Genomic DNA, 25,438 nt, shown 5'->3' with positions numbered 1-25,438 from the left:
TTGAAATTTGGGTAATACATGAAAAAGTTACATCAATTAAAAAGGAAATAGGTTTTCATATTTTAGTGTATTTTTTGTTTTACCCCCCTCATCCAAAAGACCCCCCCCTTGGGCCTCACATATTATGAAAAATATGCACAAATCTTAAAATCTTGTATATTTGTCAGGGTATATACCTTATATTTTGTGGGAGGGGTGACATGAAATTTTCATATTTTTCCCTTGCATATTTGGAAAATTTTAAGGAAATCCATGCATATTATATATGGACCTTGTCCCCCCATACCCTAGATTTTGGACAAGGGTAGTAACATATTACATATTGAGTTGGCACCCCAGGGGTGGATCATCGGGTTCAATCCTAACACTAACTATTCTTTCACCATTTTGTTGTTGTAGTTGCTTTATACTTGTAAGCATGTTCTTTGGGCTATGGAGTCTTCCCCATCACTGCACTTAGACATGCTGCCTTCTGCAATCGTAATTCCTTTTAATTTTAGGCTCTAGACCAAAGTGATCTAAAACCATACCTGAGTTTCCAAATGTTCAAAACCGTCAAAACCCGCCTCTTTCCAGATTCGCCAGATTGGGGTTATTTGAATCTGAACTGGAATCAATAGTGCTTTCTTTTGATTATAATGACACTAAAGTGAGAAGACGACATGATAGTTGTCTCCATCTCACAACTTCCTTTGTTCTAAGACTCCAAAAGCCCATGCAATTAGCAAAAGCCACTCATGTCATTTTTATTCTATGCATGTGCTTGGATTCCATGATCATCGAACTTGAATTGAGCCCTCAGACCCATAGGATCACCAATTGTTATTGGCATTCAAGACTTTGACATTCTGTTTAGACTAACTTTGCTTTGTAAAATTTGGGTAGGGTGCAATGCAAGTCTCAATCGTTCATGCTCTTCTCTCAAACCACTCTCACGGATCACTCAAGCATGCACTTAACACATATTCAGTTCTTCTCTCTCATTTCAAAACTCAAAATGACACTAGGAAATAATAGAACATCAATGGAAAATAGAGATTGGACACTAAATCAACAATAATTCAACATTCACATCCTTCTTTCAAAATTTGATAAAAGTTAGTTACAAAAAGGTACATCACTTCAAAGGTATCCTTTCACATCTCGGGGTGTGTTTTAACTTACATATTCCAAACCTAATCTAGGATGATAATACATTTGGTTAACAAGGACAGGGCTAAATGGAACCTTATCTAGTAGCGACACGTGGCAAAAATATGCAAGGACTAATTCCACATACAAAGTGGTAGTCTAAATATCAAGGCATATAAATCCATGAGTGAGAGGGATATCAATACTATGAATCCATTTTAAGGGACAAGGTCCATGGTGTGTCTAGATGGCTGAAGGTTGGGGCACCCTCAGTGCACGGATCCACCACAAAGAATTTCCACACATCAAGTTGTTGGCAATATGCCCTTAACATTCATTGCTAGGTCCTGGAGAATTTCAAGAGGATCAAAAGAAATGGGAGCTAGAGATGGCATGGGTAGTGGAGGAATGAGATCCAATAGTTGAAGAGAAGTTCAAGGCATTAAAGAATGAGCTTAAGAAGCAACAAGACGCCATCAACACCAAAAACACAGAGCCAAAACATCAATAACAAATAGTAACCAGATTAAAAAGGAAAATATAGAACTGATGTCCCGAGTCCAAAATCCTCAAAGCTCAATTTGACCTCACCTTGGGCAAGGTCCTAGTATTGAGATGCAAGTTGATCAAAGTCTAGGCAAGACTCAGAAGCAAAGGGACCACCATCTTTATAGGAGGTAAGGCACCAATGATTTGAACTATAGGTAGAGTTTGAAGAGCTCTTGCAACTATTAACAAGACTAATAGAACTTGCTAAACTAAATCCCCAATGATAGGATGACCCCAAAGAAGGAGGAGGAGGGGCATTTATAGTGAACGCCAGTGAACGACATCATCAATTAAGTCCATCCCCACCAAAAGAGCACAAGCACAAGAACATGCCAAGGTGGGGGCCAATAATAAAGACAAGTTGCCAAAGCAAAGTTGTTGCTACTAGAGCAACAATGAATCACATTAGGGGATATTTGGACTCAAAAAGGGCCTCTTGGACTAGGCATGTAAGCATGGGTTTAATCCTTTGTTTAGGCTCTAGGACAATGAGGAGGCTCTCACATTGAATATTTCAAGGGAAGAAACTTGCTCCTCATTGGTGGAGAGAAGGAGAGGAGAAGGATCAACTAGCATTTCCCCCCTTTATTGATGATTTTAGCACCATAAAGGGGAATTTGACACCTGAACAAAAAGATCATGGCCATTGGATTATCCAAGAAGATCCATTCATGGTGGCAGCTAGAAGAGCTTAGAAAAAAGACGATGTAGCAATACTGTGGGGCACTTCAAGTTGGCTATTAGTAGGGCTGTGATAGCCTCACTGTGGCAAACGTGGGGAGCTTCTCTAATAATAGCAACAAACTCCTATTTTGCCTTACATCCCAACTATTAGCTCCACATTTTATCCGCTTACCAAATCTAACCTCAACGTCCAATTATCAATTGCTTACTGCCGCATGTCCCACTTGGCTCTTGTCGGACCTTGATCGCCGAGAAAATCCCACAATCGAGCTTTCTTGGGAGAGAAGTGGCAAGCTCTAAGGAAACTTGACCATGGGACTTCCCCTACTAGCAAATGACCAAAATTTAATGGGCCTTGCAATTTCATCGTTTGTCTATTCAACCACAAACCTTAAGCCCTAATGACATGGTAGGAAAAGGGTTTTTATGGGAAAAACCGATTTCCCATGACCACAAGAGCTCGCTGGTTTTTGGGGAATTGGGGGGACCACATGCCACCTTGGACAAAACTACGATACTGTTGTCATATGGCCTTTAGTATCATGATGGATTCATAAGCTATGGGTGGGTTCTCTACATCGAGCAGCGGCCAAGGATGTAGAAGGTGTGTCGTATGACTTGTCGCGATTTGTGTGAGGAGAGAAGAGATGTCAGGTGGTGCGGAGGTTTGTCCAACACCATCCCTACCCAAGCACCAGCCAACATCCTTCCACGAGTCAAAAGGTTTGCGGTCGTGCAATTATCAAGTGTGGAACCCAGAACGTTGGGATTCCTCACGTTGCATTTATGGCCGATCTGAACCCTTTTGCCTTTTGCGTTGTAGTGAAATTGAAAGTGCCAAGAGCACCCTCGTACGGGGTGACCAAGCTAGCTGCTCGTAGGGCTTAAACTCAAGACTGGCACATACACACCCACAGGTTTTAGCCGCTTGGTCTAAATGCTCTTGTCAAGTAACTCTTGTTTTTTAAAATAAAAATTTTGCGTTGTACTGAAATTGAAAGTGCCAATAGCGCCCCCATACAGGATGACCAAGATAAAATCCTGAGCTGCCCCTGGGGCTTGAACTTAGGACCGGCACATACATACCCACAAGTTTTAGCCGCTTGGTGTAAACGCTATTGGCCAGTAACTCTTGTTGTTGAGTTCATCCGAACATTGAAAACATTCTTCTCTTCTTCTTATCGTAGGCCATGGTTTAGGGTTTTTGAAGGTATGGCTGCTACAGAGAGTGATTCTAGCAAGAGCGATGGAGGAACGGGAGACACCATCGAAACGCCATCCCGAGTACAATTCCCTCGCTCTTCGACCCACCATGCCGCAGTCTCGCTTACAGCCGAGGAGCCTGACGAGCAGGGCGTCAAAAACCTTTGGCAGGTCATCACTTTTTCTCTTTGTTTTCCGCTCTTCAGACTTGGACTTTTTTATTCTATGTATGCAATGAATCTTGTGTCTTCTCCTGCCCTCAACTGGAGGCTTTTAGAAAAATCTATGTTTTCCACTTAGTACGTGCAACTCTTGAAGTTTCTTGGGAGTCTTACTTGTAGGTGTATGCTTTGGGAGGGTTTTTGTTGATACGGTGGCTGTGGGCACGCTGGAGAGCGAGGAGAGCAAGCAGGAGGTTTGCTGGCAGGGATGAGGATTGACTGATTGTCTCTGAGCAGAGCAATTTGGGGTTTTTTTAAAACGAAAAAGCAATTTGGGGTTTTAAACATGAACTTCCTCAATCAAAAAGGGACCGGCACAGCTGTCAAATTTGTACACTTTCAGTAACAAAAGAGGCTTTCCATTGCGATCCTTTTCACGGTTTGTTTTACGTTTTTATCACAAAATAATATTTTCTTGTTTGGATTTTTAATATCGCGTTAAAGGCAGGACATGACATTGGCATCGTGTTAGTAAGACGAGAATTTATCAGAGACGATGGTTTCATCTAGCGCTTGAAGAAGGAGATAAATGCCCATGTGAGGAGGATATGCTGTATCTGCAAACTTTTGAAGCCATTATTGAAACTTTTAACCTCAAATAAAAGCCAGTATTCCAAATTGTATAGTGAACAAGAAAACGTTCATATGTTTTTCACAGCCCATGTGTACAATAGACAGGGCAGACTGGGAGAGTCAATGGACGTAAAGCCAACAAATTGTGTGTTAGTAAGCTTTTGTACCAGGTAGTCTGGTTTGCGCCTAGAGCTTTGCAGCGTTGTGTTGGCCACCTTTAAAAGGTTTAAATGCATGAAGGCTTAGTATTGAACACAAGCTGCGCAAGCTGTGCCTATACTAAAGGGAATATTTGTAATGGATGTTCCTGTTGAATGAAGTTGTATAGGAGCAGCCTTATTTTATGGAAATGCTTTACAGGATGGCAAGAGTTCCGAAATAAATGCTGTAGCTCATTGCTTGGAAGGTTACATGCATGGGCACAAGTTGGAGGTCCTAAAGTATTATTTGTTTAAAGTGAGTGTAGATGAAATGAATTTTTTATGATCTAATCAAGCTGCATGCCAGCACCCTTCTGTTAGGGTGTTGCAATTGAGGGATGCCAAGCCCAGGCAGAAGCTGTGAAGCTGCTTTTTGATGAGTCTCCAAGAGCAACACGACCACACAAGGATCAGCAGCAGGAGGAGAAGAAATGCGACGAGGGAGAGTAACAGATTAGGAAGGCCATACCTTTCCATGCAAGCTCTCACGGAACTCAGACTTGTCACTCCCGAGGAGAATATTGACTCGTGGAGGAACGAAATAGCATTCGTCTAAAAATCAAATATGAGTTGGATATTCACAGAAGGACTTAAAAAGGTCTGCTAAAACCCTGCCCTCTTCAAGACAGTGCTAAAAAGATCACTAAACTTCAGATGAGGGGTGCACTACCACTCACTCCTATAGCTTTTACAGGATTTGTAAAGCCAGTCTCCTTCATCCCTCCCAACAAAGTTATCAATGAATGACATCATACATGGTGACGTGACAATAGGGAAGCACTGATGTCTTAGGACATTATATAGTTTTGTGCAGCAGAGCCTACACAGACAGAAATCACACGGAAAGATGTGTAGCAGTAGCAGCAGAAAATGGACCAGCTGCAATAACAAAGTGAAACAGTTAGAATACAAAATGGCCAAGCAAGCAGAGCTACAGAATTAACGAGTAGCTGAGCTGAACCTAGCTAAAAACAAAGTTCAATTATTTTGGCTTGATCCAATTATGGTTGCATGAGATGAAAATTAATTTTTTTAATAATCTGGATATTATTGCTAAGAAAAATATAGCCCTCCAAACAGAAACAATGTTGCTGACAGAGCAATTGACTGCCCTTCTGAAGTCATAACAAATGATGGATATGGTGTTTGACAGTATCTTTATCACCAAGCAAAAATTGTAGGAAGAGCTGGTCTAGCATGGATAGTAGCTCAATCTAACATGAAAAACAGATTACAGGTTGTGGCCAGCTGACCATTTGAGACATCTAAACATAAAAAACAAATTACATGTTGTGAGCCGGCCATTTGAGACTTATGTTAAACATAAAAGTGAAATAAGTTTAATGCTAAAGGTTGAATCCCTTCAGACTGAATTATTACAATTCAAACAAGCTCTTGCTTCTTACTAGAATGATGAACATGTGGCTCAGCAAACAATAATGAACAGTGATTATTGAGAGAACCTTGCAGGAACTGTAGCAGAATTGTGAAAACATTCAAACAGATGAATCTGTGCCTTTGTTAGATCTGAATCCATCTGCGGCTGGTATTCCAACTCAAGCAAATGATTGTGTAGTTGAACCTCAGCATGAGGTGATAGATCAGAATCAACAAAATGTTTCTGCTGGAACACAACTTATGATGCCATAAGTTCCTTTATTTGATGCTTTGATTTTGTATATTGTCCCTAGCTTTTTCTCCTTTGTCAAAGTTGCCCATGGGATGTGCTAGGTTTTAGGCGTCAGCCTAAACTCCATATTTTGTAATTCAAAATTTGGAATATAGAATCAGTCACTGGCAGAATTTGAACAGTCCCAACTCTTGATTGACAGTTTCAAGATGGTGTTTCAAGAACTGACTCTTTTAGCTATATGTATGGGCTTTGTCCTTTTTTGCAACAGATCTGAATACAGAATAATGTTTATTTGTCTTCTATCTTGTCTGTTCTACAAGTTTTAGCACTACCTTTCAAGCAGCGCTATACTAACACTTCTGTTAAAAAAGTATCCCCCACCATTTCTTGCGAAGTGGCGCCCTTTGATTTTAACTCTCTCTCACACACACTCATCTCTCTCTTTCTCACACAGTTTGCAAATGGCTTTGCATTTGCAAGAGGTTGCATTATAGCATTCAAACTTTCCAATGGGTCTACTCATGAGCTTCCATCATAGGTGTTGCAAATTAATCATCCATTCATCTTGACAATCGTTTGCATCTCGCATGACCTAAGGCAGTGCTTACGAGTACTTGAAATCAATTGTCATATCAAGATGTATGAACTCAATTGTCATATCAAGATATACATAACTTGAATCTGAATTGTCTATTATGCAACATGCTTGTGTTTATGCGACTTTGAATTCCTGTTTTAGCACCATTCTAAGGGGCGGGATCTTTTGGTGAACGCACACTCTCTCCTCTCTCCTCTCTCATCTCCTCCATACCTCTCTCTCTCTCTCTCTCTCTCTCATACACACATGCACACACATTCCCATTGAATAAAATTATTACATTTTATTGTCATTGTTATTGCATATCATAATCTCTCTCTCTCTCTCTCTCTCTCACACACACACACACACACACACACACACACACACACACACACACACATGAAATAGATGTGTGTAACATTTCCATTGAAATAGATTATTAGCTTTTCTTTTTATTTTTTTTGCACTATGACATTGTGTGTGCGTGTGCCAATCCCATTGAATAAAATTATTACATTTTATCGTCATTGTTATTGCACTATCATAATGAGACTCTCTCTCTCTCTCTCTCTCTCTCATGCGCACGTACACACACACACACACACACACACACACACACACACACATGAAATAGATGTGTGTGTGTGTGTGTGTGTGTAACATTCCCATTGAAGTAGATTATTAGTTTTTCTTTTCATTTTTATTGCGCTATGACATTCTCTCTCTCTCTCTCTCTCTCTCTCTCTCTCTCTCTCTCTCTCTCTCTGTGTCTCTGTGTTTGTGTGTAAAATTATTACGATTTATTGTCATTGTTATTGTGCTATCATAATGACTCTCCCTCTCTCTCCTCTCTCTCTCTCTCTCTCTCTCACACACACACACACGAAATAGGTGTGTGTGTAACATTTCCATTGAAATAGATTATTAGTTTTTCTTTTCATTTTTATTGCACTATGATATTCTCTCTCTCTCTCTCTCATCCCATGGAAAGAAATTATTACTATACCTCGTCAATGTTATTGCACTATGGTATTCTCTTAGTCTCTCGTCCTCTTTGAGATTGAAACTTGAGATTTTTTGAGATTGGATTATGGAGTCTTGCATCAAATAACCATATCACTAAAGAAAGCAGCACAATAAGAAACCTACATACATGAACGACTCTTGAGTAGAAGAAATTGAAACTTCAAAGAACTTATAATTTTTTGAGATATTAGACTATGGAGTCTTGCCTAAATTTCAAGTCACACCTTCACAACCCAAAGACTCTCCTTGATCACATTTTGATTTTGCATTTTCATTCACACATAGTCATGGGTAAGTCCTCACACAAGATAGTGCCACAGCCATCTCTGTCATTAAGAGCATAGGCTAATGGATGAACATGTGCTCATTTGCTAGAGACCCATCACTCTTAAAACACAAAGCATATATGCTTGCATGGTAGGTATGGTTTTTGGGCTTGTAGTCGTTTTTGAAAGTCTGAGCATGTACACATAGGCCATGTAAATATGTGCATGTCATATTCCATTGCATGGGATGAGTCATCCACAGACTCAATTTGAAACACCTCGTGCTTTGTCTCCTCAACCACTCTCTCGGTGAAGACTTGCCTCGTAAGGATAACACACAAAGAATGTGCTCATGTGCTGCTTGTGATATACCACTTTTATATTTTGCTCAACGTCCCTCGCGGTCATTATTGTTGTTGGAAGTGGAGGCCATATGAATGTTGTTTACATGTGCTTCAAGAGTAGAGGCCTGGGGGACTGGAGTAATTGTGTATGGGTGACTCGCGCTCCTGCGAGCTTCCCCTCCCCCCCTCGCCGTTAGCCCCTACCTCCCCTTCGCTCCCCCCCCCCCCCTCGCCGCGTCCACCTCCACCCCTCCCGTCCGCCCTCGACCCCCGTCCCCTCTCCTCCCCCCCCCGCCGGCACCCCGCTACCCCTCGCCTCACCTCCGCTCCAGCCGCCCCTCGCTCCAGGCCGCCCCCTCGCTCCATCCCCGCCCCTTACCTCCGCTCCATCCCGCCCCCTCGCTCCAACCCGCCCCTCGCCCCCGCTCCAACCCCCCCCCCCCTCGCCGCCGCTCCAGCCGCCCCCTCCGCTCCATCCCGCCCCGCCTCGCCCGCCTCCGCTCCAGCCCGCCTCGCCTCGCCTCGCCTCGCCCGCCTCCGCTCCATCCCACCTCGCCTCGCCCGCCTCCGCTCCATCCTCGCCCGCCTCCGCTCCATCCCGCCTCGCCTCGCCCCCTCCGCTCCATCCCACCTCGCCTCGCCTCGCCCGTCTCCGCTCCATCCTCGCCTCGACGCCGCTCCAGCCGCCCCCTCCGCTCCAGCCGCCCCCTCCGCTCCATCCCGCCTCACCCCCAGGCTCCACCGCCGCTTCATCTCTTCTTGGGTGGCAGCCTGTTTTTCTTCATCGGAAGCTTGCAGTTAGTCTTGGCGGTATGGCGGCCCCCAGCCCGGATCCGGAGGCCCAGTCGGACCCTCCCTCTCCAGATGCCTACCGCGTTATCCTGACAGAGCAACAATCATCTCGTGTTCAGGAGGTAGCCAGTGACTTTGCTCGTACCTCTGTTTACGGTAGAGTCATTGGACACTCCCCCTCCAGGTCTACCATCAGGGACTGGCTCCAGTCCACTCTCTTGCTAGAGGATGGCCATATCGAGGAGGTGGCCCTTATGGGAAGGGGCATCTTCTGGCTCAAACTCTCCAGTGAGAAAGCTGCGAGCAATCTGGTTGCCGGTTCCCCCACATCGGTGGATGGGAAGATCATCATGATAGTCCCGTGGTACCGTGGTTTCAGCGCAGCGGATTTCGACACTCGGTTCCGTATACCTCGCCACCCAGTGACACTCGTTTTTCCAGGGCTTGCTACTGAGCTGCGGCCGATTGTCAGGGACTTGGGCTCCCATTTTGGCTGGGTTATGCACGACACCTTTGCCGACGCGGTGACCACGGCAGGAGCTCCCCGAGTCCGTGTGGCTGTGGCGGATCCTGCGACTCTCCCTGCAGTGATCGAGATCGTTACAGGTGCCGGCAGTATCACCCAGAGCATGATAGTCACCGGACAGCCAGGTCAGTGCCTGCGGTGCCATGGCTTTGGGCACTTGGCGGCTGCTTGTCCACGCTTTGCCAGCTCGTCTCGACCCTCCCCGCCCCCGCCCCCTCCGCCCCCACCTCCCCCCCCCGGACAGCCACGTCAGGAGGAGCCGAGGCAGTCGGAGCCTGGGCCAGAGGTAGTGGGCGGTAGGACCGAGGTTCGAAGGAAAAGAGGAAAGAATAAGAAGATTTCGGATAAAGGCAAGGAGGCAGAGGTCACCATTCCTGCAGCAGCACTCCACAGGCCTGACAGGCAGATGCCCCAGGGACCTGGGAGAGCCTCTTCTTCGACGGCAGCCCGCCCTCCACAGCCTCAGATCCTCCTCTCTCCCACCCCCCCGCCTTCTCCCCGGTTTCCCCAGTTTCCCCCCCCTTCGCCCGCCCCGCAGTTTCAGCCCCCGCCTCCTTTTCCTCAGTCCTCTCCCCCTCCCCCTCCCTCTCAGCCCCAGTTCCAGATGCATCCCCATCCCCCTCCCCCCCCTGCTCCCCTCGCCCCTCCTACAGAGTTAGCTGCACCGTCGCCTTCCCAGCCGAGTGCAGCCTCCGCTCCACCTCCTCCACCTTCTCCGCCAGTCGCCTCCGTGGAGCCCGAGTCGCCTATCCCGCAGCCTCCTCCCCCTCCTCCCCCGCTTGCAGGACACCCGGTGTCTGTACCACCAGTGGAGCAGGTTTCCCTTCCCGCTAGCCCCTCAGTGGCAGACTCAGCTGGGTCTCAGCTCCAGGAGAGAGAGCTCCCTCGAGACTTTTACAGATCTGGCCCCTGGGACTACCTGGATGTGGCCGACCTTGGGACCTTCCCGGCTTGTCTCGACATTAGTATCTTCATGCTCCGTAAAGGGGCGGATGGGAGGATTGGTGCCTTGGCTCCCAGGGATGGCCCTAGCTTCGCCTTCACGTTCCTCAGCGATGGCACCGAGACCTGGACAGACGACTCGGTGTGGGAGGCTCTCAGAGAGCAGACACACGCCCAGATTTGCTCCTGGATAGGCCCGTCCGGTGGGCAGCTCCTCGAGACTCAGTGGTCCGAGGGCGATGTGCGCTTGCGGTGGCGTTGCGCTGCCAAACGTTTCCGATTGATCGTGATCCTCAGACCCCCCCTGGCATGGCCTCTTCCCCAGGATGTCAGAGCTTGGTCCCAACAGAAACTCCGAACCTTCTACGGGATGACTGCTTCAGAGATCTCGAGCTGGCTCGAGAAAGCATTTGTTCATGGCACTAGAGGCCTCTCGCCTTTGCTGAAGGTTTTGAAGAACGGGCAGGACGACCCCGTCTCCCCCTCCAAACCTTCTCACAAGCGGCAGCGCCTCCACTCCGATCTGTCTGATTCTTCTTCGACTTCTTCTGCGAGCAGACAGCTGTTCGCAGCCCCCCATCCCTCTCCATGAGCCTACACCTCGTATCCTGGAATGTGAACGGGTTTCACTCTTCGAGTACCCGTGGTCCCAGGAAGCTCATTTTGCGTCAGGAACTTCAGCCTGCAGTGATTGGTCGATTGGATGTACTGCTGCTCCAGGAGCACAAGCTTTCTGCGGCTCTTGCCTGTAGCTGCGGGAAGGTTCTCCCTGGACGCTCCTACACTTATTGGGAGCCTTCGATCGGCGCACAGGGGAGGAGCGGGGGGGTCTGTACCTCCGTGTGCGAGCAGTTAGCTCAGTCAGTTTTCGGTCACGGCACGTTGATCCCAGGCCGAGCCCTTTGGGTAGGCCTGAATTTGGAGGGATCCAAGATAGGAATCCTCAACATTTATGCTCCCACAGACCTCAGATGCAGAGCCACTTTCTGGAGGACACTTACAGGGATTCTTCCAGACATGGATTCCTGGATTGTTGGAGGAGACTTCAACAACCTGGAGACCTTGGAGGACCAGCAGGGTAGAGATCCGGAGTTCACAGGTATGGCTCAGGCAGAGCAGTCAGCTTGGGACTCTTTCATCTTCGCGACAGGAGGGAGGGACAGTTGGAGAGACCCGTCCTTCCGGCGTTGGCACGGGAGCCTGGACTTCTCTTGGGGCTTCCGCAGGGAAGGAGGCAGACTCCTGGAGCGGCTTGATAGGTTTTATGTCAGTGATTGGGCCATCAGCAGAGGTGGCCAGGCGGGTATTGTTCCAGGGACGACACTATCCGACCATGCGCCTGTGCTCCTCTCATTAGATTCGGCAGCCCAGACTCTCCCCCCCCGATCATGCAGGATTCCCGATTCCATCTTCTCGAGGGTGGACGTCCGTAGCAGCATTTGCAGTCTTTGGGACAGAGACTGGGGGGAGGGCATGGATCTGGTAGACTCGGTCGCGCAGGCTCTGCAGGAGTCCAGCCAGATCTGCCAGCTCGCAGCCCTACAGGTTCGACAGGATTGGTGGGGCAGAGAGAGAGCTCTTCGGAGGGACCTTGCCTCCATTCAGCGACTTCAGCAGTCTTCCCCGGGCTCGGAGGAGCTTCGGATCCAGGCCCTTCGAGCCAGAGCCCTCTTGGAGGAGACCCTCCAGCGTCGCTCCGAGTTCTCCTATCACGCCTCTCTCTCCTTCTGGGCCCGGAAGGGTGACCGGATGTGCAGGGAGTTCTTCAGGACACACGGCCAGAGAGCTGCAGGTGATCAGCTACGGAGTCTCAGGACAGCGGATGGTCACATTGCTACGGACCCGGGGGAGGTCCTGGGGTTGGCCACTGACTTCTACAGGACCCTCTTCCAGCAGGAGCCACTTGCCCCTCGTGCTAGTCGTGACCGTGAGGAGGTGTGGAGGCACATTCCATCCCTGGTCCAGCCCAGCATGCAGGCGACGTTGTTGGCGCCGTTCACCGCGGATGAGATGTTGGAGGCCTTGATGGCTATTGATGGGCAGAAATGCCCAGGTGAGGATGGGCTATCCCGAGCTTTCTTCACCTCCTTCTGGGACCAGATCCATCAGCCCCTCCTTGCAGCTCTGCAGGGGATTTTCAGCAGCGGTCAGATGCCAGAGAGCCTCTCCTCGGGACTGATTTGCCTCATCCCGAAGGGAGGAGATAGACAGGAGATCCGCCAGTGGCGTCCGATCACTCTCCTTACCACTGCCTACAAAATCCTCGCCAAGATGATCAGTGCCAGAGTTCGATCTCTACTCCCAGACCTTGTCCATGACACTCAGACAGGCTTTGTCCAGGATCGCAGTATCCTGGATAATGTCTTCACCTTTTCAGAGGCGGCGGAGTGGGCTCAGTACAGCGGTTCACACCTTGCCATTTTAATTCTCGACTTCGAGAAGGCCTACGATCGCGTGGATTGGTCCTTTTTGGAGGGGACTCTGGAGCGGCTAGGTTTCCCGGCAGGCTGGATTCAGGGTATCTCAGCTTTGTACAGGACAGCGTCTAGCAGAGTCATCATTGGAGGCAGGATGGGTGAGCGTTTCAGCTTGGAGAGATCAGTACGTCAGGGCTGTCCCCTGGCTCCTTATCTGTTTCTCTTCTTCGCCGAGGCCATGACTTACTACCTTCGGGCGAGGTCCACAGGGCTCAGGGGTGTTCGCCTTCCACTCCGGGAGGACACGGAGCTTCTGGACTCAGAGTACGCAGATGATACAGCCCTTTATGTCCAGGACGATGAGAGGATGCTAGAGAGGGTGCGGATGGCCCTGGAGGTTTTCTGCTCGGCCGCTGGTGCGAAAATCAACTGGAACAAATCAGTTGGTTTTCTCACAGACCCGGGGGCGTGTTCTCAGTGGGGGCGATTCCTGGGCTTCAGATGGATTCCACGTGGACAGACAGCTAGATACCTTGGCTTCCAGGTTGGCCTAGACATTACGCCAGCTCAGCAGTTTCTCCCGGTGCTAGATTCCATCCGACGGAAGCTGGCTTTCTGGAGCACTGCTAAGCTGTCCCTTGCAGGTCGTGCTTTAGTAGTTAACCAGGTCCTTCTAGCCACGGCTTGGTATGTGGCTTCCTGTTGGTGCTTCTCGAGATCCAGCGTGGCACAGCTCAGGAGGTTGGTTCGGAACTTTCTTTGGTCTGGGGAGGATGGGCAGAGAGATACCAGAGCCAGGGTTGCTTGGCAGACAGTCATTCTTCCGCAGGCGGAGGGGGGTCTGGGGGTCATTGATCCAGAGCTTCAGAGTCAGGCCTTGTTAGGCAAGCTTATCATCCGCGGTTTGACCCCAGGGGGGCAGACGTGGAAGATGTTACTTCAGCAGGGAGTCGGCTCTTGTGTCCCGCGCCGAGGTGGAGAGTGGCTACCGTCCTTCAGGTGGATCTTCACTTCCGCCCCGCTCACTCAGCCCCGCTCCCCACTCGTTCGTAGCCTCCTCATGGTTTGGAGGCGGCTCCGTCTCAGTCTCATTCAGTCCCAGCCCAGCTGTCAGGAGGAGATCGATCGCCAGCCGCTCGTCTGGAATGGGCAGGTCAGGGACGCCGAGGGCCTTCAGTTGGGGGAGAGATCACATATCAGGTGGGACGGCTGGATGAGGGGGCCAGCCCGGTCCCTTCGAGTTTGGAGGGATACGTACAGACATCTGGAGATGGCCGATCTGGCAGACGCAGCGGGAGGTGCACGCGGAGTCCAGGCGAGACGCACGGAGATCGACGGTGCGATCCCAGCCGCTTGGTTGGCTCCACCTGAGCCTCAGGTCCTCATGCCTGGAGACACCCATTGGCTGGGACAGTTCACCCCCCGTGGCATCCCACTGGTGGTCGCAGGACGTTTGGACGACTCCTCTATCGCCTTCTTCGCGGTTTCAGGGGACGGACGACTCAGGAGAGAGGATGCGCTCATTGACCCCCTACTACCGTGGCAGAGGGTTAGGGTCGTAGGCCTTCTGGGGAAGGTCTGGCATACCGACCCTAGTATCGAGCAGGACCAGTTGCAGCTTTGGCGTCTTTGGCTCTGGGAGGGGCGGGCCTTGTCAGAGCTTGAGTGGGACCCAGGAGAGTGGTGGTGGCCAGAGATTGTGACAGGACAGGGGCAGACTTCCTTCTTCGCTTACAGCACGACTCTGGGCAGGCGAGTTCTCGGGAGGATGCAGAGCCGCCCCCCCACCCAGCGTCCTAGCTGGTACGCACAGGGTATTTCCAGGTTCTTTTTGCAGGCTTTCTGGAAGGCCTTGTGGGAGAGCTGGAGGCCGCGGAAGATCTCATACTTCCTGTGGCTTCTTACCCACAAAGGTCTTCCAGTGGGGAGCTGGTTGAGGCAGATAGGCCAGGACGGTTGCTGTCAGATTTGCCAGGCGGATGAGGAGTCACCAAAACACTGCCTGTGGAGCTGCATGCGCGCCCAGGAAGTGTGGAGGGGGACTTTCGGGCTTCTTACTCGTGCAGCACCAGAGCTAGGAGTGATCACTTGGGGCGCGTTCTGTTGGTGCAGCACCGCACCTGGTCTTCATCACTTGTTCGAGGCATGCCAGCAGGACCCCACTTTCCTTATCACACAGGGGACGTGGGGGCCGCTCGAGGGTATCCCACAGCACCTAGCAGAGGCTGATACAGGAGTTCGGGAGAGGCAGCCAGTCTGGGAGATTATCAGCAGCATTACAGGATGGCACATCTGGACCTCGCGCTGCGCGCAGATCCTCGGTGGCACCTCCTTATCGACTGCCCAGATCATGGCGGAGATTTGGAGTGAGATTATTCATACCCTCAGAGGCCAGTGGGACCAGATTCAGGGAGACTCCCGGGCTGGTCAGGAGAAGCGGAGACGCTTCCTCCAGGCTTGGGATTCACAGAGCCTCTTCTTCGAGCAGACTACGCAGGGCCTTCGGTGGCACTACTCACCACCCCGATGGCTGTTCATTCACACTCAGCATATTCCTCCTTGAGAGTATGATTTATTACGCTACCTTTTGGGCTGCGTCCGGTTTGTGAACGCAGCCCGTCAGCTATAAGCTGACCTCTTGTATCTTGTTCTCGAAGTAATATAATTAGAACTGTTTTTTCGGAAAAAAAAAAAAAGAGTAGAGGCCTGTGCCCCACCATTATTTGATGTCTCCAATGTGAATCCTCCAACCATCAATAGGTTAGCCTCTAGCTGTGTGATGTTCGTTCCACTTGCAACCAGCCATTTTGAGTGTATGGGGCTAATGCTCCGATCTGAACTCCTAAGTGTGTCAAATCGCTGCTACAAACCACATGAACTGTGCATGAATTTCATTGGGGTGTGCCCTTGTTGCATAGAAGGAAGGTGCAACTACATTATTTGATGAGCTCCCAATACATGTGTTGCATCTCTTCCCATCCACCCACCCATGCACTTCACATGGCTTCTCATCTGGGTCCTCCTTAGTGCCCAAAATGTCTTGTGCATAATCATTGTCCCTTGTGTAGGATCCACCTCCCCTTCTAATTGTATTTGCTTGGCGCAGCCCTTTATTCTTTGACTGATAGTGTGCACAACAAACTTTGGTCTGTGGATGATTCATCTCTCTATGATGAGCATGTGAATTCCTCCCTCTATCTGAGCCTGCGGTAAGAAAATTTTCTCTCTATGAGCATGTGGTAGGGAATTTCTCTAACAACATTTGGTTTCTGTTTACGTCGTGTCATCTCCCTATCCCCCTCTAGCATGGATGGAACTCTAAACATTGGAGTTCTAGACACAGCATGTTGCAGTGTTCGTGCTACCTGTGCAGGTGTTGGTGCCTCACATGCCTCTCACCTCCTGTTGAAATCCTCCAAGGAAGGTCCTTCTCCAATATGTTTTCCTCTACTGTAAGCATATTGCTTTCCATTTTGGAGCACTGCATTTTCCATGTCTGAGACGGAGGTGTCATATAAAGATATATGACTTCGAAATCCCTCCCTTGCTAGCCAACTTCCGTGCTTTGACTTTGCCATGTTTGTATGTGGGGTGTTCACCTTATCCTCGCTCCTAAGGAAAATCCCTCCCATATGGATGCGCACAAGATGATTGCTTACTGCTTTCATATTGTTTTCCTGTGCTACCCACACTTCCCACCAGCTCAACCATGAGTCCATTGCAAGGATGTCACTGTCTCGCACTGGACCTACCCTCCACCATTGTCTAATCAAGTGTCTTTGCAATAATTCTTCTTCCTTTGTGGTGGTTGTCCTCTACCTCTCACAAATTTCTTTGTGCTCTTGTTGATCTATTTGCCTCACGTACTTGACGATGTGTAGTTGTAAGCTTTGCTCCCAATGGAAAAGGAAATACCGCTCCCTACCTTCTTGAAGTATGCCCGATTATGCCTCCCTGATGCCTTGTAACATGGGCACATCAACCTTTGGCACTCAAGAACACCCAGACAATAGATTATGCACACAACCCCTACAAATTTTGTATTGCTTGTGTGTGCTTTTGTCCAAAGGTGCCCATCATACTTGTGCTCCATTGGCATCCATTGGGCCAACTTTCCAAATGTTGGTGGAAACTCAAAGACGATGTCTCCATTGTACATCATTGGAAGCTCCACAACTCTTTTTATCCGATGTGATTATTGCAAGAGCCTTGTCAATGTGTTTGATTGCTTCGTGGCCAACAAAATAATTGTTAGGCTCCTTTGCGATCTCTCCATTAGACTATGTTCAGGGCCATTAAGATTGATTGGCTCCATGGGAGTGCCCAATGGGTTGTGAATTCCTCGTTTGCACCAAGGGAACCCCTAGCACTAGTGCTTGAAGATTGGAATCTTACTGTGTTCAACTTGGAAGGAACATTGCAATGAACCTGTCATCATCTCCATAGGCAACCATTACATAACATCCTTGACACCCAAACATTGTTGCAACAAGATGTGTTAGGCTTTGAGAAGTTGCAAGCAGCCTTGAAAGCTGGATCTTCCTTCGAAGCAGATGCTTGCTTTTTTGGAGACAAAGTCCCACTATTAATGCCTATTGTGAACTCATGGGCACTCCCATATGCATCCTTTTCACTATGTGATGGCCTGCATTTTATAGAGTAAGCAATCTCAGATACATTCAACAATGTACCTTACTAGAATGTTGAAATGATCTACTTAAGATGAAAGGGAGAATAGAGAACAACGTACGGAGGCACATGGACATTACCTTGTACTACTACAATGAAATACTCTCTTCAAGAATGTAAGAATCCCTACCTTCCACATCACGGTATAGGGTTACCTTCACCGTGCATTGATTTGGCCCATTGCCTTGCACCGCCACCAATGTTGTGAATGTGGCTTCTGCTCCTACTAATTTTTGCAAGTATGAATTACTCACAATGGCTTTCCCATTGTCTAGAGAGACAACAAAGAGGATCTAGTTCGAGAGCACAACATTATAGTGGCGGCCATGATGCAAATTGAGAAAGAGAAAGATGGAGGGATGAGTCAAAATGTTACTTGGAATAGGACCCAAGTGGAGGACAAAACATATTGAGATAGAGAAGAGGGAAGGAGGGACAAGTAACTACTAACAACAGAGAGGGAGGGACAGACAAAAAAGGAAAGTGATGGAGAAGGGAGGGAGGGACAAGAAAGGAGAGGAGAGGAGACGAAAGGAGAGGCAAGGGAGGGATGCACAAAAAAGGAGAGGAGAAGAGAGGAAAGGAGATGAGAGAGAGGGAGGAAGGGACAAAAAAAGGAGAGGAGAGGAGAGGAAGGGAGAGGAGAGGGAGGGAGGGACAAGAAATCTTGGGCGGTATACTGAATTTGTGTTTTTCCTTGCGCATTTCTAAGATGTAGTGGTCTCAACAAACAAAGCATTCTTAACATCTTGACCTCGAATTACATTTACAAAGATATTAAATATACAACTAAGTAACATTTCCTACTAATGCTAGTAGCATCATATGCATGGACAACTTCTGATGGGTCCACATGCATGATGAATCCAACCTAAATTGCAGCATCTCAAAAGTATCATTTCCATTGGTGGATATGCATCAAATGGTCGAAACCTAATTTTGCACCAAGTGTCATGCACATAGGTTCGATAACGGATTGGAGGCGTGTTATTCAAATGCACACATACTTGATGATAACGATACTTTGTACGTTTGTTAATCCCACCTACATTGCAGAACGTACATTGAAGAACGATTTTGCACCAAGTGTTACGCACACACGTTCAAAAACATATTAGAGGTGTGTTATTCAAACATGCACATACTTGATGAGAATGATACTTTGTACGTGTGTCAATCCCACCTACATTGAAGAACGTACAAAGTATCATGCCCTTCAGATATGCTTTGGATGGTCAAAGTGGCCAAAAACCCTATTTTTCACCAAGTGTTATGCAATACATTCAAAAAATAGTATCTGTGTTATGGAACGCACACATATTGATGGCATGATAATTTGCACATGGGTCAATCCCACCTACATTGAGGTGCATGAAAAGCATCATTCCCATCAGATATGCTTTCGATGGTCGAAGTCGCAACAAATCCTATTTTTTACCAAGTGTTATGTACAACCATCAAAAACACGCTCTAAGATGTGTTATTTGAATGTGCACATGCACGATGGCCACGATACTTTGCACACACTTGAATACCACTATTTTGAGGAAAGTGAAAATTATGGTTCCCATCATATATGCTTTGCATGGTCAACATCACCACAAACTCCGTTTTTCTCACCAAGTGTTATGCAAAATTGTCAAAAAATAGTATTTGAGGTGAACATGCACATACCTGATGAGCACGATAGTTTGTAGGTATGTCAATCTAGTGTATGTTAAGGTTAATGCAAAATAGTGTGCACATCAAATATGCTTTCGATAGTTGAAGTCGTCGTTTTCCACCAAGTGTGATGCACACCATCAAAAAACATGCTTTGAGGTGTGTTGTTCGAATGCGCACATATGGGATGGGCATGCTACTTTGCACACGCATGAATACCACCTACATTGGGGTGCATGCAAAGTACTCTTTCCAACAAATAGACTTCGTATGGTGGCAATTGCCACAAATCCTATTTTTCACCAAGTGTTATGCACAACCGTAAAAAATATGCTCTAAGGTGTGTTATTCAAACACACACATACCTGATTGGCATGATACTTTGTATCTGCATAAATTCCAACTATTTTGAGTTATGTATAGTTGGGATATACACTTCGTGCCCATTGGATATGCTTTGAATGATTAAAGTTGCCACAAACCCCATTTTTTAGCAAGTGTTATGCACAACCGTTAAAAAATAGTATCTGAGGTATGTTATTTGAATGCGCACATACCCAATGGGAATCATATTTTGCACACAGTTTAATACCACCTACATTGAGGTGTGTCCAAAGTATTGTGCCCATCCGATATGCTTTAATTGGGATTCATGTGTGTGCAGTTGGGATATACACTTCGTGTGTGCAAAGTATTGTGCCCATCTGATATGCTTAAGTTGGGATTCATGTGTGTGCAATTGGGATATACACATCGTGCCCATTGGATATGCTTTGTATAGTTGAAGTCACCATAGTCGAAGTCACCACAAAGCCCATTTTTCACCAAGTGTTATGCAGCACAATTGTCAAAAAATAGAATCTGAGGGGTGTGATTCGAATGCACACATACCCAATGGAAATGATAATGTGCACACAATGCAATCCCACCTACATTAAGGTGTGTGCAAAGTACTATGCCCATCTGATATGCTTCAAATGGGCAAAGTAGCCAAAACTCCATTTCTCCCCAATTGTTTTGCACACCCATCCAAAAACACTCTTTGTGGTGTGTTATTTGAATTTGTACATACTTGATAGGAATGATAGTTTGCACATGTGTCAATCCAACTTGTTTTGAGGTGTGTGCAAAGTATCATGCCCATTGGATATGATTTGGAGTGTCAAAGTCACCACAAACCCCATTTTTCATCAAGTGTTATGCACAACCATCAGAAATTAGTATTTGAGGTGTGTTATTCAAGCACACAAATCTCTCATGGGAACGATAATATGCACATGTGCGACTCTGACCTATGTTGGAGCGTGTGAAAAGTATTGTACCCAAAGGATATGCTTTGGATGGTCGAAGTCGCCACAAACCCCATTTTTCACTAAGTGTTATGCACAACTATCAAAAATAGTATCTGAGGTACGTTATTCGAACGTGCACATACCCGATGGGAACTATACTTTGCAAATGTGTGATCCCCACCTATGTTAATGGGTATGCAAGGTATCTTGCATATGGATATGCTTTGTATGATCGAAGTCGCCACAAATTTGGTTTTGAACCAGCTGTTATGCAAAATCGTCAAAAAACACGCTTTGAGATGTGTTATTTGAAGGCGCACATACTCTATGGGTAGGATACTTTGCACATGCATGAATCCCACCTATATTGAGATAGATTTAAAGTATCATGCCCATTGGATGTGCTTTGGATGATCGAAGTCGCCACAAATACCGTTTGCCACCAACTGTTATGCACAACCGTTAAAAAATAGTATCTAAGGTGTGTTATTCGAACACGCACATACCCAATGGGAATGATACTTTGCATGCACATTAATCCCTCCTATGTTATGGACCATGCAGAGTATCGTGTGCATTGGATATGCTTTGGATGGTCAAAGTCACCATAAATCCCATTTTCCACCAATTGCACACCATGAAAAAACACACTCTGAAGCATATTATTCGAGTGCACACACATACAATCGGCACAATACTTTGCACACACATGAATCTCATCTACATTGAGGTGTGTGAAAATTATCATGCCCAGCATAGACGCTTCATATGGTCGAAGTTTTCACAAATCCCATTTCTCACCAAGTGTTACGCATAACCGTCAAGAAACACACTCTGAGGTGTGTTATTCAAATGCACACATACCGGATGGAAACTATACTTCATACACACATTAATCGCACCTATGTTGTAGCATGTGAAAAGTATCATGCCCATCAGGATATGCTCAGGATGGTCAATGTTGCTAGAAATTCCTTTTTTTAACCAAGTGTTATCCACAATAGTTAAGAAATAGTATCTGAGGTGTGTTATTTGAATGCGCACATACCCGATGGGAATTAGCTTTGCACATGCATTAATCCCACTTATATTGGGGCATGCGAAAAGTATTGTGCCCATCGGATATGCTTTAGATGTCTGAAGTGTTATGCATAACCATAGAAAAATAGTATCTAAGGTGCATGCAGAGTGTCGTGCACATTGGATATGCTTTGGATGTTTGACATTGCCATAAACCCCATTTTGCACCATGTGTTATGCACACCCATCAAAAAACATATGTGAGGTGTGTTATTCGAACATGTTGAAGATATGCTTTGGATGGTCGAAGTTGCCACAAATCCTATTTTGCACCAAGTGTTATGTACAACCGTCAAACAATAGTATTTGAGGTGTGTTCTTCAAATGTGCACATACCTGATGGGAATGATACTCTGTACATGTGTCAATACCACGTATTTTGAGGTGTGTGAAAAGTATCATGCCCATTGGATATGCTCTGAATAGTTGAAGTCACCACGAACCTCGTTTTTCACCAAGTGTTATACACAACCACCATTTAAAAATAGTATCTTAGGTGTGTTATTCGAATGCACACATACTCGATGGAAGCATACTTTGCACACTCGCGAATCCCACCTACATTGGTGTGTGCGCAAAGTGTCATGTGAATCGGATATGCTTTGGATGGTCGAAGTCACCATAAATCCCGTTTTTCATCGTGTTATGCAAAACCGTCAAAAATGCGCTTTGAGGTCTATTATTCGGACGGACACACACCCGATGGTTATGATACTTTTCATGTGCATCAATCTAACCTATGTTGAGGCAAGTGGAAAGTATCGTGTCCATCAGATATGCTTTGGATCATCGTAATTGCCATAAAGCCTATTTTGCATCAAGTATTATGCACACCGATCAAAAAACATATGTGAGATCCATTATTTGAATGCGCACATACTTGATGGGAATTATAATTTTAACATGCATCCATCCCACCTATATTGAAGCACGTGCAAAGTATCATGCACATTGGATATTCTTTGGGTGGTCGAAGTCGCCACAATCCCCATTCTTCACCAAGTGTTATGCACAGCGGTAAAAAAACAGTATATGAGGCATGTCATTCGAATGCATACATATCCGATGGGAATGATAATTTGCACACACATTAGTACCACCTATATTAAGGTTAGCACAAAGTATCATGTGCATCAGATATGCTTTGGATGGTCGAAGTCACCATTAATCCCATTTGCCACCAAGTGTTATGCACACCATCAAAAAACACACTCTGAGGTGTGTTATTCGAATGTGCGCATACCCCAATGGGAATGATACTTCGCACACCCATGAATACCATCTATGTTGGGATATGTGAAAGGTAGTGTGCCCATCAGATATTCTTTGGATGATCGAAGTCGCCACAAATCCTATTTTAACCAAGATTTATGCACAATGGTAAAAAACTACACTCTGAGGTGTGTTATTTGAACACACACACACACACTCGATCAGCATGATATTTTGCATGTGCATCAATACCACCTGTTTTGAGACTCGTGCAACGTATCGTGACCATCGTATATGATTTGGATGGTCAAAGTAACCACAAATCCCATTTTTCACCAAGTGTTATGCATAACCATAAAAAAAGAGTATCTGGGGTGTGTTATCCGAACACGCACATAACCAATAGGAGTGATACTTTGCACACATGTGAATCCCAGTCTATGTTAGGATGCATGCAAAGGTACGTGCCCATCATATATGCTTTGGATGGTTGAAGTCGCCAAAAATCCCATTTTTCACCAGGTGTTATGTACAACTATGAAAAACATGCTCTGAGGTGTGTTATATGAATGTGCACATACCCAATGAGCATGATAATTTTCATGCACATGAATCCCACCTATTTTAAAACATATCCACATTATCATGCCCATTAGATATGCTTTGGATGATTGAAGTTGCCACAAACTCCATTTCTCACCAAGTGTTATGCACAACCGTAAAAAAATAGTATCTCGGGTATGTTATTCGAATGTGCCCACACCGGATGGACAGTTTAATTTGCACGCAAATAAAAACCACCTATTTTAAGGTATGTACAAATTGTCTTGCACATTGGATATGCCTTGGATGGTTGAAGTCGCCATAAACCCCGTTTTCCACCAAGTGTTATGCACACCATTAAGAAACATGCTCTGAGGTGTGTTATTCCAATGCAAACATACCCGATGGGCACGATACTTTGCACACACATGAATAACACCTACACTGGTATATGTGCAAATTATCATGCCCATCGGATATGATTTGGATGGTTGAAGTCACGACAAATCCTATTTTTCACGTCAACCGTCAAAAAATAGTCTCTTAGGTGTGTTATTGGAATGCACACATAGCCGATGGGAATGATATTTTGCATGCACATCAATGTCACATAAATTGAGAGTATATTTAGATGCATACAAAGTATCATGACCATACGATATGCTTTGGATGGTCAAAGTTGCCACAAATCTCATTTTCTCTCCAAGTGTTATGCACATTGGTCAATAAACACACTTTGAGGTGTGTTATCCGAACATGCACATACTCGATGGGATCAATTCTTCTCACACGTTTCAATACAACCCATTTTGAGGTTTGCACAAGGTAGCGTTCCCATCAGATATTCTTTGGATCGTCAAAATCACGACAAACACTGTTTTTCACCAAGTGTTATCCACAACTATCAAAAAATAGTATATGAGGTGTGTTATTCGAATGCACACATACTTGATGGGAATGATACTTCACATAGGCATGAATACCACCTATTTTTGAATGAATGAAAATTATCATGCCCATCGGATATTCTTTGAATGGTCGAAGTCACCACAAATCCCATTTTTCACAAAGTTTCAAGCACAACCATCAAAACACACACTCTGAGGTGTGTTATCCGAACGTGCACATACCCGATGGGAAACATTCTTTGCATACATATGAATTCCACCTATGTTGAGGTGTGTGCAAAGTATTATGCCCAACAGATAAGATTTGGATGGTCAAAGCCGCCACAAATCCCGTTTTTCATCAAATGTTGTGCACAACTGTAAAAAATACACTATGAGGTGTGTTGTTCGAATGCACACATACCCTATAGCAATTTTAATTTTCTATCAAATCAATCCCACCTACATTGAGGTGCGTGCAAAGTATCATGCCCATCTGATATGATTTGGATGGTTGAAGTCGTTACCAATCCCGTTTCTCCCCAAGTGTTATCTAAACTTGTAAAAAAACATGCTCTGAGGTGTGTTGTTTGAACGCGCACATAACCGATGGGAATAATGCTTTTCACACACATCAATACAACCTATTTTCAGGTGCATTAAAAGTATCATGCCCCCATCACATATGCTTTGGATGGTCTAAGTCACCACAAACCCCATTTTTCACCAAGTGTTGTGCACAACCATCAAATGATAGTATTTGAGAGGTGTTATTCAAACGTGCAATTATCCAATGGGCATGATACTTTTCCTACACATCAATACCACCTAAGTTGAGGTTTGTGCAAAGTATCATGCCCATTGGATGGCCAAAGCTGCCACAAACCCTTTTTTCACCAAGTGTTATGCACAACCATGAAAAAATAGTATATGAGATGTGTCATTCGAATGCACACATACCTGATGGGCACGATCCTTGGCATGCA

General features: G+C 46.2%; 1 protein-coding gene across 2 annotated transcripts; it reads left to right on the top strand.

Annotated features, from left to right (window-relative positions):
- Positions 1–3,376: 3,376 nt before the first annotated feature.
- Positions 3,377–4,219, top strand: LOC147888791 (uncharacterized). Of its 2 annotated transcripts, XM_087393031.1 has the most exons (3): positions 3,377–3,485; positions 3,564–3,738; positions 3,909–4,219. In XM_087393031.1, the coding sequence occupies exons 2-3, from the start codon at positions 3,577–3,579 to the stop codon at positions 4,005–4,007; spliced, it is 261 nt and encodes an 86-aa protein (XP_087249157.1). In that variant the 5' UTR covers positions 3,377–3,485; positions 3,564–3,576; the 3' UTR covers positions 4,008–4,219. The 2 variants fall into 2 exon arrangements, with proteins under 2 accessions (XP_087249157.1, XP_087249156.1); XM_087393030.1 differs by lacking the exon at positions 3,377–3,485 and having other exon boundaries at positions 3,492–3,738.
- Positions 4,220–25,438: the final 21,219 nt, after the last annotated feature.

The sequence above is a fragment of the Dipteris shenzhenensis genome, chromosome 21, assembly GCF_047967505.1.
Source record: "Dipteris shenzhenensis isolate YYH24624 ecotype China chromosome 21, Dip_SZ_1.0, whole genome shotgun sequence".
In the NCBI taxonomy this organism is placed as follows: domain Eukaryota; kingdom Viridiplantae; phylum Streptophyta; class Polypodiopsida; order Gleicheniales; family Dipteridaceae; genus Dipteris; species Dipteris shenzhenensis.
This window is presented reverse-complemented; position numbering and strand designations above follow the sequence as displayed.